This window comes from Scyliorhinus canicula, chromosome 18, assembly GCF_902713615.1.
Source record: "Scyliorhinus canicula chromosome 18, sScyCan1.1, whole genome shotgun sequence".
Lineage (NCBI taxonomy): Eukaryota > Metazoa > Chordata > Chondrichthyes > Carcharhiniformes > Scyliorhinidae > Scyliorhinus > Scyliorhinus canicula.
In genome coordinates this window covers 26,234,953-26,254,957 of record NC_052163.1, presented here as the reverse complement: position 1 = coordinate 26,254,957, position 20,005 = coordinate 26,234,953, and the positions used below count along the sequence as shown (strand labels likewise).

General features: G+C 45.7%; 1 protein-coding gene across 2 annotated transcripts; it reads left to right on the top strand.

The window, feature by feature from the left end:
* The first annotated feature begins 11 nt into the window (after positions 1-11).
* si:dkey-21c1.1 (protein FAM104A-like) lies at positions 12-17,302 on the top strand. 2 transcript variants are annotated; one of them, XM_038778135.1, is made up of 3 exons: positions 12-147; positions 5,436-5,547; positions 15,555-17,298. In XM_038778135.1, the coding sequence occupies exons 1-3, from the start codon at positions 131-133 to the stop codon at positions 15,777-15,779; spliced, it is 354 nt and encodes a 117-aa protein (XP_038634063.1). In that variant the 5' UTR covers positions 12-130; the 3' UTR covers positions 15,780-17,298. The 2 variants fall into 2 exon arrangements, with proteins under 2 accessions (XP_038634063.1, XP_038634062.1); XM_038778134.1 differs by lacking the exon at positions 12-147 and adding an exon at positions 2,802-3,017 and having other exon boundaries at positions 15,555-17,302.
* The last annotated feature ends 2,703 nt before the right edge of the window (positions 17,303-20,005 follow it).

Here is a 20,005-nt window from a genome sequence, read left to right as displayed (position 1 = left end):
GGAGGCGCAGTGTGGACGGCGTGTTGCGTCACTATTAACGCGTCACCGTGCGCGGCCCCGCCCCCTCTGCCTGGCCCCGCCCCCCCTGGCTGAGGGCGGCTCAGACACAGCGAACAGTAGCCGGGGTTAGATGTTATCGGACGGCAGGTGAGCGCCAGATTTCCTCCTCTGAACCCCCCCCCCCCCCCCCCCCCACCACACCCTTCCTTATCCTGTCTTCCCTCCCCACCCACCACCTTCCCTTCCCCTTCGTCCAGTCCTTGAGGTTGGGAGAGAGGAAGTGGGTCGGGTCACAATGGGCGGTGGCCGGCCGACCGGGGCCCGTTATCCCCGGGACGGGGAAGGAAGGCCCTTCCCCACCGTCACCTCCATCCCGGGATGTGAGGGGGCGGCCGGGCGGCTGGAGCCCGTCCCCGCCATTCCGCAGCCGTTCGCTCGCCGGGGGGGGGGGGGGGGGGCTGAGGTACCGAGGCCCAATGGCGCAGGCGGCTTGTGTGTGGATAAATGTCCGCAGGAAGCTAAGCCTCCGTCTGCTGGTCAGTCCCGGGTCACCGCCTGCCCCTTGCCATCGCCTCGAATGGAGACCTGTGAAAGGCCCAGTCCCACTCCCACCACCGCCATGTATTGTCTTGAGTTCCTTTCTCCTCCAATATGGTGGCAGCCCATTGTGAGTTGGGGGGTGGTTTGATCCGCCTGCAGGGGACAAGAGATGTGTTCTCGGCTCCGTGGTCTTGGTTGGGTCCACCCCACCACTCGCCAATGAATTGCCAAGTTATCTGCTCAGCATCACCTTTGGCGTCCACGTCGCCATCGATTTTCTCACATTTATTCATCTCGCAATCACTGTCGGTTTCAATTTATTATTGTTCTTGGAATCTCTGGGTGGAGGCATTTATCCAGTAATTTATTCGCAGGCAAGCAGAAATGAAATCCTTCGGACAAGTTAAGGGTAACTGTTCTTTATCTCAATCTGTCGTATCACGTTTCAGCGAATAGTTTAGACACAACGCATCCCAAAAATCGAGGCTCAAATGGTTTACTTTCCGATGATGATGTGTTGGAGGTGTGTGTGGTGGGCTTGATTTTACCTCCAGGAGTTAACCACCTAGCTGCTTTTCTCCTTTTCGAATATTCTTACTGAACTATGGCTCAGTGGTTTCCTATAGAGTGTCATGTCAAGCTTGGGTCAATCTGTTCCTCATGGGCATGTATTAAATGACAAGGCATATCTGGTACTCCCAACAATTATATATTTGATAATCAGGATTAATGGATGGGTAACTCAACCCCATCATTGCCACAATTTCCACATTCCCAAAATTTTATTCAAGTTCTGTGCTACAAAATGGGTGCTCTAGTTTTTAATGTCAAAGAACAAATCTTGGCAATCCCTCTAGCGTTTATCCTCCAACCTTTGCTCGACTAGCATGTAGTTAAGAGGATGGTGCCAGCCTTTTTCCATGGGGTGCAGATTTGAATTCAGCATAGAATGATCAGATGAAAGTTTACGAATAATGAAATGAGCCTGTTCATGGTTTCAAGACCAAAGAGATTTCTTTTTAATTGAGTCGCAGTTTTATGGTCCAACTTAGCAGAATTTGAGTCACTCTTAAGTGTTCTGAGCTGAAAATTTGTGTATCTGACATTTGATACCTAATTTCTTAGTGTATAACAAGAGCATTGAATGTCCTGTGCAGTTGAGTTTCATGAATAGCACTTGAAAAATGAGTCCTACTGACTCAGCTTTAAAACTGGGCCTGGTTCTCCAAACTTAAGCACCCCACATTCAGATTTCTAATGGTTATCATTGGATCGATTTTGTTGTAAGCATCAGGTTTAACTGCACGACATTTTAACACGTGGTAAAGGTCTTTCTAAATGCACCACAAATTTTAAATACAGAAAATCTCTTTCGAGCTTTCCATCACCTTTTAGAAGTACATTGCAGTGGACTTTGATCAATAAAGAGCTACATTTAGATTTTGCAACTTACTTTATCTACCCAGTGGTCATATGTTATCCCAAGACCCTTAGCTGTATTCAAAGCTGTGTTCCTGAGATAAAAGTCTGATGTAGCAATGAATGGTACATTTGTATTTGTTCATAATTCCTAGCGACCTTCCATTTAATGTTTTAAGATAATGCGTGAGAAGAGTCTGCTAAAAATATGAAATATCCTCTGTGTTTAATAAAAAGGAGCGGATTCAATTCCCGGCTTGGGTCACTGTCTGTGCCTAGTGTGCATGTTCTCTCCGTGTCTGTGTGGGTTTCCTTCAGGTGTGCTGGTTTCCTCCCACAAGTCCCGAAAGACGCACTTGTTAAGTGAATTAGATATTCTGAATTCTCCCTCGGTGTACCCGAATAGGCGTAAGAGTGTGGCAACTAGGGGATTGTCACAGTCACTTCATTGCGGTGTTAATGTAAGCCTACTTGTGACGTTAATAAAGATTGTTATAAAATGTATTTTGCTAAATTTATACTGTATAGAATAGAGTTTCCCCTTTAATTCCCTCATTTGTAGGCGAATTGCTAAACTAAGCTGCTCTTTGGAGGTTTTAGGGTTGTAAAATGGCAGTTAGATAATATGGGATTGGTGCTATAGCTCTATCTGTCCTATATTCTGTAAGGTTACCTTAATTGTAATTCGGAACATGTTAATGAATGGCTATCCCCAATCTGGAACATGCTGTGTTGCCACATACCCAGAGTAAAATACCTTGATGGTCAAAGCTCCGTAAAATGAAAAAGAATGTTTTTGGGGAATGATCAGTTTAAATGACCTGTGATGGGATGTAATTGATCTTTGACAGATACAAAATTCAATTCTGGCAGTTTTTGCATCAGCAGTCAGGAAGGAGTGGAACTAAAGACGACTATACTATATTGCAACACTTGGCTGGAAAGGTCTATGGTGTTGGAAGCTTTCACAGTGAGAAATGATTATGTGAATAATATAAACATTCATTGATGAGTTCTGGGGTACAACTGTGTCCTATAAATGGACTGCATGGTGACTTGTAAGTAATACCATTTATGAAGCATGGAGTCCCATAAGGCTCCTCACTGTTGTTTATTTGGCCTGTCTCTTTTTAAAACTAATTTTATTTCAGATTTCGGTTATGCATCGTTCAGCAATACTTTATCACTAATAGGCTAGCCCCTAATTTATGGTTATTTTTTAACCAGTGACAATCCTGTTCATGACCACAAGATAAAATCATTTTGCCATATGACAAGAGGATGGACATGTACGGAACCATAAAAATTAAATATAGTTAACAATCAAATTAGAAGAACATAGCTAAAATGTTTTTTTTAATAGTTTGTTGATAATGATAGAGCACATGGCAGTTCATCAGTTGGTACTTTGAAGAAAGCTTGCAGGTTCATCACCCAACACTGAATATCATTCTTTTAATGATTCATAAGGACTATTGTGATTTGTGGGGCCAAGACATTGGAGCTGCACATGGGGAGAAAAATTATAACTGCCAGGCATGCACAATTTCAAGGTCCTGCATTTTGTTCACATGGGTTCATCATTTCCATCATATAAAATACTCTCAACTTTTGGATTTTTGACACATGTCTGGATTGTTTTAAAGTTTATGTGGTTGTGCAAAAACCAAAAAAAAAGCTCATTGCTTCAGAAAGAGCATGATTTGGAAGCACTAAGTAATGTCAGAAAATGTAACCAAACATTTTTGCAGCCAATTCATGCCGTTCTTCAAGTTTTACCAACATTTTGAGACGAAGACAACGATCAAAATGTTAAGTAATGAAATTTGGGGCCAATCTACAATGGGAAAAACAGGAGAAAACAAAGTCATTCCAAGTATGTTTGCTAGCCAGGCTCAGCACTAGCATTTGGGTACAGCATGTACCTTCCAAGTAAGTGATGCAGAATATTCATTTGTTTCATCTAAGGGAATGCTTCTAAAACCATAAGATCAATCATGGTTGAAGCATTCTAGAGATTAGAGTTAAAGAAAGAGCTTGAAATTGTGTAGTGCCTTTCACGATCTTGAGCTAACCCAAGATACGTCCTAGACAGTGATTTACCTTCAAAATATAGTCACTTTTGTAACATAGGAAATGTGGCAGCCAATCTGTATACAGCACATTCTCACTAACAGCAAATAAAGTTGCCATAGTCCCAGATGACAATAGACGGCTTTCCCCTTTGAGGTGGTGAGTTGGCTGGTGATGATTTAATCTGAGGATCACCGCATCTCAGGCAGCGGGATAAGCAACAAGATAATCTGTTTTGGATGTTGTTGGAAGGATAAATATTGCTGGGGGGGGGGGGTCTTTTCTCTTTCTCAAATAATGCTGTGTGATCAAATAATGTTGTGCAATCTTTTCTGTTCACCTGAGAAGGCAGAACAGGTCCGAGTTTCATTTGAAAGCCAGCAGGCACCTCAACAGTGCTGCACTCAACCAGAGTGTCGATCTGGATTGACTGTTCTAACGGGATACTATTGTCCAGTAATAACAAAAACAGCCGGAGATTGTGCAACAGAGCCAACTGTTCCATTATATTTACTCTTTCCTGGGATGTGGGTGTCACTGGCAAGGTCAGCTATTTTGCCCATTCGTCCGAAAGCTAGTGTTTGAAACAAACATGTTGGACTTTAACCTGGTGTTGTAAGACTTCTTACTGTAACTGCCCTTGAGAAGATGGTGTTGAGCCATATCCTTGAACCACTGCAGTCCATTTGGTGCAAGCACACTGGGGAGTGGAGTTGAGGTAGATCCTATTGAAAAATAGAGCACATTCAAGGAGCTGTATAACGTCTTCCTATTTCTTATGTCCATAAGAAAACAAATTGCAGAACATTCACCCCAATTCAGCATCCTCTTTCCTGAAATCACAGCTAAAATCCAATGGCAGGAGCTAGGTCTGGTTGGCTGGGGTAGAGGGAGAGATGGGATGAAATCTAGACTTGGCAGAGTTCCAAATTCTTACTGCACTTTGTATTTTACAAACAATGCAGCGAAAATCTGGACAATACCAACTGACCCAGTCCTGGAAGCAAGCTGGAGGTAGTCCCACGAAGCCATGCTCACTGATCTTATAATTATGCTGGGGCTGAGCAGGGGTCATAACCCACGACCCTCTGCAACCAAAAACCATTTGGTACTGGGCTGAACAACCTGGTGTTACCCTAATAAATCATCAGTTTTCTATTACACCAACTCCATGGCCTCTTGTTTCTAATTAATATTCGTGCGGAGCTTGAGTAACTTGTTTCTAAATCTTTAAGATTGTTGATAACAGCTTTATAATTTTGTGCCATTTATGCAAGGACGGTCTTTTGAGAATCTCATCAATGCAAGTCTTTTTATGCTGAAGGAATTGTGCACCTCAATTGGTGTTTGTAGATTTAAATTAAGGTATTGTTCTCTCTCTTCCACCACCCATCTGATTTCAGGAAGCGAAGACGGAACTGTAATGATGAAGAAAACCATTCTGTCCCACCGCCGAAACGTCTCAGCAACAATACTTTGTTGCAGGATCTACCCAGAGACAGCTGGGACTGCGAGGTTAGAAACAAATTGTAAAATTGTAGTATTAAGTTGTGTCCTGGGAGCTGCGTCCTTCAGTCAAATAGACTACCAAAGCTAACTGTCCGTGTGAATAGACACTTGAATGAGGTTTATTCCAGAACAATACCACAGCAGATGTTACTAATTAAAGAAAATTGATGAGGAAGCCATAAATATATATAATAGGGCATATAACCCATGCTTTTCACAGTAACTTCATTGAAGCCTACTTGTGACAATAAACAATTATTATTAATATTAGTGAGAATTGGAATTTAACCATGTACTGTGAGCAACTTTGGTACATTTAAAAGTCAACTTCTGTCTTTTTTCTTTAACAGCTTTTACTTTAGAAAGGGAGTATGGAGGTGCTTTCACTAACTTTTTCTCCAGAGTGCTGTTCTGTACAACATGCAATGAGCTTTTTTTGGCCTTTAAAAGATATCGGTGAAAGCCTTAATTATGAAGATTCATCTCTTGAGAGCTGCACCAAAATCTGGATAGGATAGTGTGGCTGGGTGACCAGGAGTCCTTAATATTTGGATGCCTTCATTTCAATTAGTTTCCATATTGGATGTGAACGCATTGGAGAGAGTGCACAGCGGTTTACAACTTGGTTCCAGGGATGAGAACCCTCAGTTATGAGGATAGATTGGAGAGGTTGAGACTGTCCTCCTTGGAGAGGAGAAGGTGAAGAAGAGATTTGATAGATATGTTCAAAATCATGAGGGGGCTGAACAGAGTAGATAGAAACTGTTCCTGCTCGCAAAAGGACTGAGAACGAGAGGGCACAGATTTAATGATTTACAAAAGAAGCAAATGAGATGAGGGAAAATAACTTTTCCACACGAGTGGTTCGGAACTGGAATGACTGCCTGGAAATGTGGTGGAGGCAGGCTCAACTCAGGCATTCAAGAGGACTTTAGATGATTATTTGAATAGAAATAATCTGCAGAGGTACAGGGAAAAGGCAGAAGAATGACATAACGTCACAATGCTCATTAGGTGAGCCGGTGCAGATACGATGGGCCAAACGGCCTCCTTCTGCACCATAACAATTCTGTTATTTCTTAGTGGGTGGAATCCCTTTTATCACAACTGACTGCTTGATCCATTGCAAGAAAACAATTGCTACGGCACCATCGAACCCTGCAGCAAATTCTAGGTGGTTTTGTAGCCATCCTCTAAATAACATTTTGAAAATACTCTGTTCTTTTTTTTTTTAAATAATTTTTATTCAAGTTTTTTAATAACAATAACAAATTTTCTCCCCGCAATTTAAAACAAACAAGGCGTGTTTCCACACCAAAACAAGAAAAGAACTCACCCCCCCAGAATAAATAATAACAAATAGCAATACAAGAAAGAAGAAATTAACATCATAAACCCACCGCCGCAAAAACAAACCCCACAACCATCCCCCCGGTTGCTGCCGAGACTGACCAATCTCTACCCCTTCGCCAGGAAATCGAGAAAGGGCTGCCATCGCCGAAAGAACCCCTGTACCGACCTCAGGGCAAATTTCATCCTCTCCAACTTAATGAACCCAGCCATGTCGTTGACCCAGGCCTCCGGACTCGGGGGCTGCTTTTCCCTCCACTGTAACAGAATCCTGCACCGGGCTACTAGCGACGCGAAGGCCAGAATGCCGGCCTCTCTCGCCTCCTGCACTCCCGGCTCCGAAGCTACCCCAAAGATCGCGAGCCCCCAGCTCGGCCTGACTCTAGACCCAACCACTTCCGACAAAATCCCCGCCACCCCCCTTCCAAAGCCCCTCCAGAGCCGGACATGCCCAAAACATATGGGTGTGGTTTGCCGGGCCACCCGAAAACCTCCCACACCTGTCTTCCCCTCCGAAAAACTGGCTCATCCTTGCCCCTGTCATGTGAGCCCTGTGCAGCACCTTCAGCTGAATTAGGCTGAGCCGTGCGCAAGAGGAGGAAGAATTCACCCTCTCCAGGGCGTCCGACCACGTCCCATCCTCTAGCTCTTCCTCCCATTTCGCTTTGAGCTCATCTACTGAGACCTCCTCCTGCATCAGTTGGTAGATAGCCGAGATCTTCCCTTCCCCGACCCACGTCCTCAAAAGCACACTGTCCTGCACCCCCCTTGGCGGCAGCCGCGGAAACTCCTCCACCTGCCTCTTAACAAAGTCCCTGACCTGCATATACCTAAAAGCGTTCCCAGGGGGGGAGGTTCCACTTCCCACCAGCTCCTCCAGAGTCGTGAACTTCCCATCCAAGAAGAGGTCCCCAAACTGTCTGATGCCTGCCCTGTGCCAACTCCCAAATCCCCCACCCATTCTCCCTGGCGCAAAACGGTGATTGCCCCGTATCGGGACCCAAACTGAGGCCTTCACTTCCCCCCTATGGCCGCCTCCACTGTCCCCAGATTTGAGGGACGCAACCACCACCGGACTCGTGGAGTACTTTGCCGGGGGGAGTGGAAGTGGGGCCGTCACCAAAGCCTCCAGACTCGTACCCGCACAGGACGCTACCTCCAGTCTCTTTCATGCGTCACCCTCCCCTTCCGTCACCCACCTGCGAATCATCGCCACGTTCGCCGCCCAATAATATCCACACAGGTTGGGCAGCGCTAGGCCCCCTACCTCCCTTCTTCGCTCCAAAAATGCCCTCCTTACTCTCGGGGCCTTCCGCGCCCACACAAACCCTAGAATCGACTTATTCACCCTTCTGAAAAAAGCCATCGGGATCAATATTTGGAGGCACTGGGAAAGAAACAAAAACCTCCGGAGCACCGTCATTTTAACCGACTGACCCTGCCCGCCAACGAGAGCGGCAGCGCATCCCGCCTCCTGAACTACTCCTCCATCTGCCCCACCAGCCGCAAAAAGTTAAGCCTATGCATAGCCCCCAGGTCCTAGCCACGTGGACCCCAAGATACCTGAAGCTCCCCTCAGCCCTCCTCAACGGGAGTTCCCCTATCTCCCTCTCCTGACCCCCTGGGTGCAGGACAAACAGCTCGCTTTTCCCCACATTGAGCTTATATCCCGAAAAGTCCCCAAGTATCCTCTGGCATCCCCTCAGCCAGGTCCGCGACATAGAGCACCAGATTCTCTGCATACAGCAACAACCGGTGCTCCCCCCTCCCCGCACAATCCCCCTCCAACTCTGCTTCGTCCCTCTGGAAAGTCGAAAGTTCTCTGACCTCCTCCCATTCATCACCACACTCGCCACCGGGGAGCTGTACAGCAACCTCACCCAGCTAATGAACCCCTCCCCAAACCCAAACCTCCGCAACACCTCCCACAGGTAACTCCACTCCACCCTATCAAAAGCTTTCTCCGCATCCATGGACGCCACTATTTCTGACTCCCCAACCACCGGTGCCACCATCATAACATTCAGGAGCCTCCGTACGTTGGCATTCAATTGTCTCCCCTTTACAAACCCCGTTTGGTCCTCGTGAATCACCGTCGGACCACATCCTCCACCCTCCTGGACAGCACCTTTGCCAACAACTTGACATCTACGTTAAGGAGCGAGATCGGCCTGTAAGACCCACACTGAAGGGAGTCCTTGTCCCGCTTCAGGAGCAAAGAGATAATTGCCCTGGACATCGTCGGGGGCAGAGCCCCCCCCCCCCCCCCCCCCCCCCCGCTCCCTGGCCTCATTCAGGGTCCTCACCAGCAGAGGGCCCAGCAAATCTGAAAATTTCTTGTAAAATTCCACCGGGAACCCATCAGGCCCGGGCGCTTTCCCTGTCTGCATGCTTCCCAATACCTCCATCAGCTCCTCCAACTCAATTGGGGCCCCCAAACCCTCCACCCGCTTGTCCCCTACTCTTGGGAACTCCAGCCTATCCAAAAAGCGGTCCATCCCGCCTGCTTCCCTGGGGCGTACTGCCTGGTACAGCCCCTCATAAAAGTATCTGAACACCCCATTGATGTCCTTTCCACCCCGCACTAAGTTCCCACCTGCATCCGTGGCTCCCCCAATTTCTCTAGCTGCCTCCCGCTTCCGGAGCTGGTGAGCTAACATCCGACTTGCCTTCTCCCCGTACTCGTACACCGCCCCCTGTGCCCTCCTCCACTGCGCCTCCGCCTTCCGGGTGGTTAAAATGTCAAACTCCGCCTGGAGACTGCGCCACTCCCTCAGAAGCCCTTCCTCCGGGGTGTCTGCATATCTCCTATCCACCCTGACCATCTCCACCAGCCTCTCCCTCTCGACCCTCTCCCCCCTCTCCCTGTGCGCCAAAATAGATATCAGCTCCCCTCTAATTACTGCCTTTAGCGCTTCCCAAACCATCCCAACTTGCACCTCCCCGTTGTCATTGGTTTCCAGATACTCCTTTATACCCCTACGGATCCGCCCGCACACTTCCTCCTCTGCCAAAAGTCCCACATCCAACCTCCACTATGGGCGCTGATCCTTCCCCTCCCCCAGCTCCAGGTCCACCAAATGTGGAGCATGATCAGAAATGGCTATCGCCGAATACTCCGCCCCCACCACTCTCTGGATCAGCGCTCTGCTAAGCACGAAAAAGTCAATCCGGGAGTACGCCTTGTGAACATGGGAGAAAAAGGAGAACTTCCTACCCCCCGGCTTCAAAAACCTCCAACGGTCCACCCCTCCCATCTGATCCATGAACCTCCTCAGCACCGAGGCCGCTGCCGGCCTCCTGCCCGTCCTAGACTTCGAGCGGTCCAGAGCTGGATCCAGGACCGTGTTAAAGTCCCCACCCAGAATCAATCCCCCTGTCTCCAGTCCGGGATCAGGCCCAGCATACACCGCATGAAGGGCAGCATGGTAGCATTGTGGATAGCACAATGGCTTCACAGCTCCAGGGTCCCAGGTTCGATTCCGGCTTGGGTCACTGTCTGTGCAGAGTCTGCACACCCTCCCTATGTGTGCGTGGGTTTCCTCCAGGTGCTCCGGTTTCCTCCCACAGTCCAACGATGTGCAGGTTAGGTGGATTGGCCATGATAAATTGCCCTTAGTGTTGGGTGGCGTTATTGGGATAGTGTGGAGGTGTTGAACTTGGGTAGGGTGCTCTTTCCAAGAGCCGGTGCAGACTCGATGGGCCGAATGGCCTCCTTCTGCACTGTAAATTCTATGATCTATGAAGCCCGCATCATCCCAGTTGGGGGCATAAACATTAACCAAGACCACCCGCTCCCCCGAAGTCTCTCACTCACCATCACATATCGACCTGCACTATCCGCCACCACTTTGGACGCGGTGAACGACATGCTCTTACCCACCAAAATTGCCATCCCACGATTCTTTGCATCAAGCCCCGAGTGAAACACCTGTCCCACCCAACTCTTTCTTAGCCTCATCTGATCCGTAACCCTGAGGTGCGTCTCCTGGAGCATAGCCTCATCTGATCCGTAACCCTGAGGTGCGTCTCCTGGAGCATAGCCACATCCGCTCCCAGCCCCCTCAAGTGAGCCAAGATCCGGGATCGCTTCACCGGACCATTCAGCCCACTCACGTTCCATGTGACCAACTGAACCCGAGGGGCCGTCCCCTTCCCCCTACGCCGATCAGCCATAGCCCTTCCTCAACCACCACATGTCCGGGGAACCCCCCAAGCCCACTCCCCATGGTGGCAAACCCCCCTCCCAACCCCCACCCCCCTTCACCATTCATTCCCTCACAGTCCCTGCAGCAACAACCCAGTACCCCTCCTCCCCCCACCAAGCAAGGGCCCCCCCTAGCTGAGTTACCCCAACATTATGTTTCTGTGAGTCAGCTGACTTCTGCTGACCCCGGCTACTTCCGCCCCCCCCCCCCCCCCCCCCCCCCCGGATGCAACACAGCCACCAATCCCTCCCTACCAGCGCCGCCCCCAATTCCTCCGGCGGGGGAAGAAAGCCCGCGCTTCCAACCCGAGCTCCGCCCCTCAACCCAACACGCGGGAAAAAGACGTACACATGACCCACCGGGACCCCAAACTACTCCCCAACCCACCAGTGGAAAAAACAAAAAAAGCACCACAATAAATAACCAACAGCCCCAAGGAACCCAAATAACCATAACTAAAATAGCGAAAACAAACAGGAAACAACCATCAGCAAACAGCCAATATAGGCGAAAGGATACCTAAGAGGGCAATGCCTCCAAACAAAGTACATTTCCCCTCAGTCCGAATCCAAGTTCTCAGCCTGGACAAAAGCCCAGCCCTCCCCTGGAGAGTCAAAATAGAGCTGGCGGTCCATGTACGTGACCCAGAGGCGAGCCGGCTGTAGAAGGCCAAACTTCACCCCCTTCCTATGAAGCACTCCCTTCGCTCTATTGAAGCCAGCTCTTCTCCTCGCCACCTCCGCGCTCCAGTCCTGAAAAATCCGAGTGTCCGTGTTCTCCCACCTGCTGCTCCTCTCCTTCGCCCACCTCAACACGCAATCCCGGTCAACCAAGCGGTGAAAACGGACCAGCACCACCCTGGGCAGTTCGTTCGGCCTGGGCTTCCGCTGCAGCACTCGATGGGGGCCTTCCAGCTCCAGGGGACCACGAAACGACCCTGCACCCATCAGCGAGTTTAACATTAGGACCACATAGGCCGCCAAATCCGAACCTTCCAGCCCCTCCGAGAGGCCCAAAATCCGTAGATTCTTCCCACGGGAGCGGTTCTCCATCCTCGCCTGCCATTTCTTGTGCAGTGCCTCGTGCGACTCCACTTTCACTGCCAGGTCCAAAAGCTCATCCTCATTCTCTGAAGCCTTGTGCCGCAGCTCCCAAATCTCCACTGCCTGAGCCGTCTGAGTCGCCACCAGCTTGTCCAGCGAGGCCTTAAACGGCTCCAAAATCTCGGCTTTGAGCTCCTTGAAGGAGCGCTGAAGCAGCTCCTGCTGCCACGCTGCTGCTGCTTCCCCGCCTACCGCCATCTTGCTTTTTCTGCCTCTCGCCTTTCTCTGTGGTAATACCGACTTCTGGACCGCTCCACTGAGAGTCCAGTCCATCCACCGGCCACTGGGTACACTGGCTGTGTTTCCCCCCCCCCCCCCCCCCCGGGGAAAAATCGAAACAGCGCCGCTGCGGGCTCTTAAAAGAGCCCGAAAGTCCAAAAAAAGCGGGAGCTGCCAAACGTGCGGCTTAGCTCCGCATCGCCGCCACCAGAAGTCAAAAATACTCTGTTCTAACTATGAAATTTGTGTTATATGAAATATGATGGTCTGAAGATATTCTGTACCTGCTCTTCATCCAGGAAACAAATAATAATAAATTTGGTGATTTAGCAAACAATATTGTTAATGTCCTTATCCCTAATATTTTTACCTTGAAGAAAGTTGGGGTGGGAGGGATGCTAAGTCGTTCCTGTAGTCCATCCCATATAATGTTAGGACCCAGGCTCTTCCTGATATTTGTTAATGACCTAAATCTTGGTGTACAGAGCACAATTTCAAAATTTGCAGGTGACTCAAAACTTGGAAGTATTGTGAGCCATGTGGAGGATAAACATTGAAAGGGCATAGGTTGGTGGAATGAGTGGAGAAGTGGCAGATGAAATTTAATGCATACAGCGCTGTGAAGTGATTATTTTGGTAGGGCGAACATGGAGGGACAATATACAATAAAAGGTACAGTTTTAAAGGGGATGCAGGAAAGAGGGTTCATGGTATATATGTTCAGAAATCATTTAATGCGATATAGTAAGTTGAGGAAACTGAATAAAACTTACAAGATCCTGGGCTTTATAAATAGGACCACAGAGTACAAAAGCAACAAAGTTATGATAATATAATCTTTATTAGTGTCACAAGTAGGCTCACATTAACACTGCAATGAAGTTACTGTGAAAATCGCCTGTTTGGGTACACTGAGGGAGAATTCAGATTGTCCAAATCACCTAACAAGGATGTCTTTCGGGACGTGTGGGAGGAAACCGGAGCACCCAGAGAAAACCCGCACAGACACGGGGAGAACGTGCAGGCTCCGCACAGAGAAGTGATTGGCCAAAGCAGCAATGGTGACATGAGAAAAATCCTTGTAAGAAGCGAGTGTTTTGGGTCTGCCAAGAGTGTGGTAGAAGCAGATTCAATCATGGCTTTCAAAAGGATTATTATCTGGAAAGTAAAAATTTGGAAATGAGCTACAGGAAAATGCAGGGAAGTGGGATGAGGTGAGTTGCTCTTGTTGAAAGCCAACACAGGCATGACAGGTCAAATGGCCTCCTGTGCTGCAACTGTTCTATTAAATAGAAAAAACATTGGGCCTCCCCATCAATTCCTTGCGTTCCATCCAGTACTTCCAGACGCAATAAGAATAATGTCCCCCTTCCCAGCTGAAAAGAGACTTGAATTGTAAGAGCAAACTACTGTCTGCTGAATATTATTGTCGTTTGTTATCCAGTAAGTAAAATTGATCTTTTTGAGGGTTTTCTTTTACAATTATAAAATGCAGATGAAGGTAATTACAACAACATACAGATACTTGGAGATTTGGTGTTTGATTAACAGTGACTGAGTTGGATATGTTGTGTAGCAACTCGAGTTCTGCATATGTATAGCTAATGCTGCACATCTGCAGGGAAGATGATGCTGTCCGAGAGGTTATTGAACATCCAGAAGAAATGCTGTGTGAATCCTACTATTCCTACAGAGGTGTAACTAGCAACTCTTTTGTAATAAATATCAAGTTGACTTAAGTATGAGTAACTTAGGTTAGTAAAGTTGTGAATTAGCTGGCTCAAATTCCTGGTTATAATGGCATAGAAAGTGCACTTTGCTGTTGGTTTTGGCTTTTTTGAACTTTCCAAGCCCGGAGGATTCAAAAATTCTGCTTCGCCATTTGGAATTTAGATTTACCAACCAGGGAGCAGTGTTTCCAATTCTATATAAGTGGGAAGTTCAAAAAGTGAATGAAACAGCAGCGAGCCAGCAAGGATGGGTGGATGGTGGAACAGGATAGGCAGCATTAGTGAGTGCCTAATAGGGCTGGGGGGGGGGGGGGGGGGGGGGGATTCTCTTTATGACTGCTATATGCAGAAAATGACTCTTTACCCATACACTAGTGGATATGGACTGCAGTGAACACGGAGTAGTTTCCCTCCACCCTGCCAAATTTAGCAGATGTCAACTGATGAGCCAGATTCCTGGTGACTCTGCCACTGCCTCACCCACTCTTTCCCCAGCTATCTTTACAAACTGCTTGTTCCAGTGTAACTTGTGTAATTATCCTGCTAATCAGCTTGATATTAAGTGTAATGTCACCTGACCAACTCTTTTTCTTGACTAAAGTATTTAGCTGCTTAATATTGAAGGTTACCATTTGAGCTACTGTCTAGTTCTGAATTTACATGCTGCACTGTATATGGGGAAATATGTAAATGTATGCTGCAGCATTGACTGATGTTGCATTTCCACAATGAAATGGCTTGTTTCTTTTTACTAGAGGATGGTATTGGTATTGTCAGGAGGTTTCTGCCAATTCAAAATAGGCATATGGTGTACAAAATGCTAATAGGAAATGTGCACATTTAACTTGTGCTTAAAGGTTTCAGCTGTGTGCACCTTGCATGTTCAAGTAGCATTCCAGAGGTTTTCTCACGAGGAAAGGTGTGATTGCACTGCAGGGGGTGCAGAGCACATATGCCTGGAATTAAACTTTTAAGTTATGAAGAGAGTTGAATAGGCTTGTTTTCGTTGGAACAGAGAAGACTGATGGGCGACCTGATCGAGGTGTACAAGATTATGAGGGGCGTGGATAGGGAGGGTCAATTCAGAGGGGACACAAGTTCAAGGTGAGGAGCAAGAGGTTTAGGGAGAATGTGAGAAAAAGCGTTTTTACCCAGAGAGTGGTGATGGTCTGGAATGCACTGCCTGGGAGGGTGGTAGAGGTGGGCTGCCTCGCAGCCTTTAAAAAGTACCTGGATGATGAGCACTTGGCACGTCATGACATTCAAGGCTATGGGCCAAGTGCTGGCAAATGGGATTAGGTAGGTCAGATGTTTTTCATGTTTCGGTTCAGACTCAATGGGCCGAAGGGCCTCTTCTGCACTATTATTCTGTGATTCTGAGCTAAACTCTTTTCTTTCTGCAGTCCTCAAGCAGTGACAGCAGCAGTATAGTCAGCAGTCCTGACAGACCGAATGGACACTTACCAGCTGATGCCATACTAAGCCGGACCAAGCCAGGCAACAGCTCAACGATGCTTCAGTTTTCTGATTCCAGTGAACAGTCTGCACAAGGCCCGTACTTCCAAATCAATCAGATCCTGAGAGAGGCACACTTCTATAGCTTACATCAGCGTGGACACCAAACGTGACCAGAATGTGGGACTGTGTGCCTTCAATGAAGGACAGGGACTGTAAATGTAATCTTTTGGAGTGGATGTTTGTACTTAGATGATTTAAATTGCACATTCTTTTCCCTTTTTTGCTCCACTTGGTTAAAAATTTAACATCTCTTCATTCTTTAAATGCCCTTGGAGAAATGTAATATCAAAATTGTGGGGACTATAATAGCACAACTGTAGCCTTGATTGCTTCATTTAGCCTGTCTGGCACAATTCTAACTCACTAAATCTGTTCACTGTGGAATTAATCTACATATGAGCAAAATCCTCCAGTGATGTTGCAACAGGGGTTGTTGAAGGAACAAGAAGGAGGTGATTATCTTTCAAATGCAGTAGGGTCAACTTGGTCTAAGACGCCTTTTTTGCATTCCCATTGCATTTTAAGAAATGATATGAATCTGGATTACGACCAGTTTGAAGATCATTTTTAAATGATCTGCTGTACTCTGGTATTTTACCGACAGTTTTTCCTTGAGAGATTCTGTAGCTGCAGACTTCCACTTATTGTGAAATTGCAGTCATTGTTCAGACAATTAAGCAGATACAGTAGTGGAATTTATGCATTTACTGGGGTAAAGTCCACAGATCTCTTAAGATCAGAGCTTCCTATGGGGCTTGTATAAAAATTTGATCAGAGAACCCGTTTAACCAAACAAAGTCAAGATGGGTTCTGTTAATCTAGGTTCTTTGTATAGTTCTGGGATTTCATTTGATACAGAAGATTTTAACCTGTACTAAACCAGAACACATCCTTAAATGCAAATTTGCTGAAAAATTGTTTAAATTTTGTCGTCAGTTATAAGCAGTTTCCAGACGTCTATTGTGCAGCTTTTACATGAAAGCGTAATTGGTGTGAGACAGACAGCAGTTGTGAGCTTCCTTGATGGCTGAGTGAGCACATTGTGAATAGCTGAGTCGCACTGACCATGAAGGTTTGATCCCTGGCTTGCATTGTTAATTGTTCTCAGTTGGGACAGCGGTATAGGTTCTACTGATGGAGAACCCATACTGGAAATGTGCATACGGTGACAGGTTCAGGCAAAGTACAGCAGGAGGTTCAGCTGCAGTGACCCCTGTGGTCAAATAGGCTGCTGACAGCTAGGTGACATACCAAATCTTAGCTTGGAGTCACACCTTTAGGAGAGTGCGAGGGGTAGTTGCAAAAAGAAAGAAAAAGATTAAAATAACTGTCTTCGATTTTTAGTTATTTGTATGTTATGATTGGGTAAAAGTGTAATGCAGGTATGATACAGTTAATTACATTCCTAATTATTCGATAAAACCTTAGGGTACAAATGCCTGACTTTTGATTTGAAATGGGGCTGGGAATTTGTTCGTTGTCAGGGATTTTTTAAAAAAAATTTGTTCTAGAGTCTTGAGATTTTATTTTATTCGTAAGTCTAAAGTTACCAAGTTTAACCTTTGGAAGTGAGTACAAGAAATTATTGTAATCATTTACGTTCAATAAAATGAATGAGATCATTTGAAATGCAGTCAAGAATATAGTGATGTGGAAGCCCACCATACATGAACAGAATCTTTTATCAAACCTTCAGCCCCATGTAGTCACGAGATCTCATATTGATGCCCAAGACATTTTGTGTGCTTTTCTTTTCCAACCTACAACTCCCATCTTTTCATATACTGTTTGCAGTGAGGCGCAGGTTCAGCTTGGAGAAATTTATCCAGAATTGTATAGGATATGATACTGGACATTCCTGGCTGATTGTGGAAACAACTTGACTGTTAAAATGTGTCTGTTACTTATAGTAAGAAGTCTTACAACACCAGGTTAAAGTCCAACAGGTTTGTTTCAAACACAAGCTTTCGGAGCACTGCTCCTTCCTCAGGTGAGGAAGGAGCAGTGCTCCGAAAGCTCGTGTTTGAAACAAACCTGTTGGACTTTAACCTGGTGTTGTAAGACTTCTTACTGTGCTCACCCCAGTCCAATGCCGGCATCTCCACATCTCTGTTACTTATGACCAGTGATTTACTGATAAATCCATCAATTTGAACCTTTTTATGGTTTGTGTATTTAACAGTCCAATTGCACTGTTTTATTTTTCAAAAAATCACTGATCAATTTAACCTGGAACAATTAACTTTACATTTGAGCTGTACTTTATTTCCAAACTAGTACATATGTTGTTGGATAACCGAGGAGTTGGTCTTCTGGACTACAGGTAAAACGCTGTATTGATACCAATTTATAGTTTGTGGAAGTTAGAATTTCTTCTGGAGGCAGCACTGTCTGTGCGGAGTCTGCACTTTCTCCCCGTGTCTGCGTGGGTTTCCTCTCACAGTCCAAAGATGTGCAGATTAGGTGGATTGGCCATGATAAATTGCCCTTAGTGTCCAAAAAGGTTAGGTGGGGTTACGGGGATAGGGTGGAGGTGTGGGCTTAAATGGGGTGCTCTTTCCAAGGGCCGGTGCAGACTCAATGGGCCGAATGACCACCTTCAGCTATGTAAATTCTATGAATATTCAATGACTATGACTATCCTGAGTATCACAGTTGCCTTTTTGAAAATCTACGGCAGTATTACAAGAAACAACTTGGGAGATCCACAATTTGCAACCAATGCATTTTCAATGAATATTCTTTGGAAATGCTGTAACATTGCATCACAGAGTGGTCCGGTATGGATCTGTGCCTGTAATTCCTTAACAGTGAGCTGCTTTTAATTGTATCATTGAGTAGTTGCTAAATGGAGGCCATGCACATCTGAGCAGCAGGAAAATAAATTTCATAGAAAACAGTTCTATTAAAAATAAAGATGCTTTGTTTGCTGTAATTAAAATGGTTCTTATCTTACCCCAATTGCTTTTTTTCTTTGCTGTAAAGCAGTAAAACAGGGAAAAATATAAATTAATTCTAGCTCAATCAGCATTACATAGATTGGTCCTCATTTGGAGCTCAGTAGAGCAGAATGTCTGGAGGGCCACTGTTGAAAAGGAAGCAGGCTGCATGATGCATACTGTGCATTTGGACCTTAAATATATAATTTGCAACCGTTCACAAAAGTCCCTGCTGGGTAGTAGACACATGTGGAATTTTAACCTGGTTTGTTTACATCAGCCACTTCTTGAATCTCAAATCAATTTTGAACCAGTGAGAATAGTTTGGGTTTTTTTTAATTTCCCCTCAACCAACACCCCTTAACTGGGTTTGCAATTTAGAGTTCAAATTTAGTGTTCCGAATTTAAAAAATAAATATGTCTGACATTTAAGTTATAGCAAAGATCATGGCTGTTCAAGATCTCATATTGTTAAAGCCAAAAATGCATCTGTTTCTTTTAGGAGATTCAAGTTTCTTTTTGAGAGGAATCCATTTCTTGCTTTCAACAATTTTGAAATAAAATTTATTTTACCTAAATTTCTGATGACTCAAGTCTTTGATTTCAGAGTTATTGAAAGCACTGTCAATTTTATGATGCTGCACCTTTTCAACATGTTTAGCCTTGAGATGCCAGTAGCTTTGTGGAAATACAATTTAGACTGGTATTAAACTAATTATAATGAACTTCATAATGTTTGAATGTAATTTAAGTAATTGTTAGTCAAGACACTGAGGCAAGAGAGATCAAAATTTGGTCCGTTTAAAGATCGAGGATACAGATATGTGACAATGTTAGATTTGACGTCATGGAAACAAAATTAACTGCTCAGTTTCTCATATAGACTAAACTTTCACTAAACCAGGATTTTGGGGTTGGTAGTTCGCCTACAAGAAAGAAGAGGAAAGAAAGTGGAATGGATGAATGATAGCTAGGTGGATGACCTGTGCACTGAATTGTAGCAATAATGGATACAAAAGCTCAGTGGACATATTCAAAAATTAACTTGTGTTTAGGGATCCTGGTGCACTTTCCTCATCTCTGGATAACAGGTTCCAATGTAGTCCAGCCGAAGATTACTTCCTTTGGTTGCAGCAAAGCAGTTTGATTGATATTAATACAGTTTTCACAGTTATTGGGAGGACTGCATGTGTGCGATGGAGACAGCTGGTTTGGAAAACATTTTGCAGATGCAGTAACTTGGATTTAAGGAGAATTTTTAATGTAGACAGATGTGCTCGTGTGACATTTGATCCTAACTGGCTGCAAAAAAATCAGAAAATGCCTCCTTCGCCATGAGCTGCATCATTACTGCTCATCTCAACATCATAACAGATTAACTGGCCATTATAACATTG

Bases quoted from the DNA above. Each gene is read 5' to 3' on its own strand.
- si:dkey-21c1.1 (XM_038778134.1), top strand. From the start codon at position 2,968: ATGAGTTCTGGGGTACAACTGTGTCCTATAAATGGACTGCATGGTGAC. The intron at 3,018-5,435 runs GTAAGTAATACC...ATCTGATTTCAG, and splicing joins AATGGACTGCATGGTGACTT to GAAGCGAAGACGGAACTGTA. The intron at 5,548-15,554 runs GTTAGAAACAAA...TTCTTTCTGCAG, and splicing joins GAGACAGCTGGGACTGCGAG to TCCTCAAGCAGTGACAGCAG.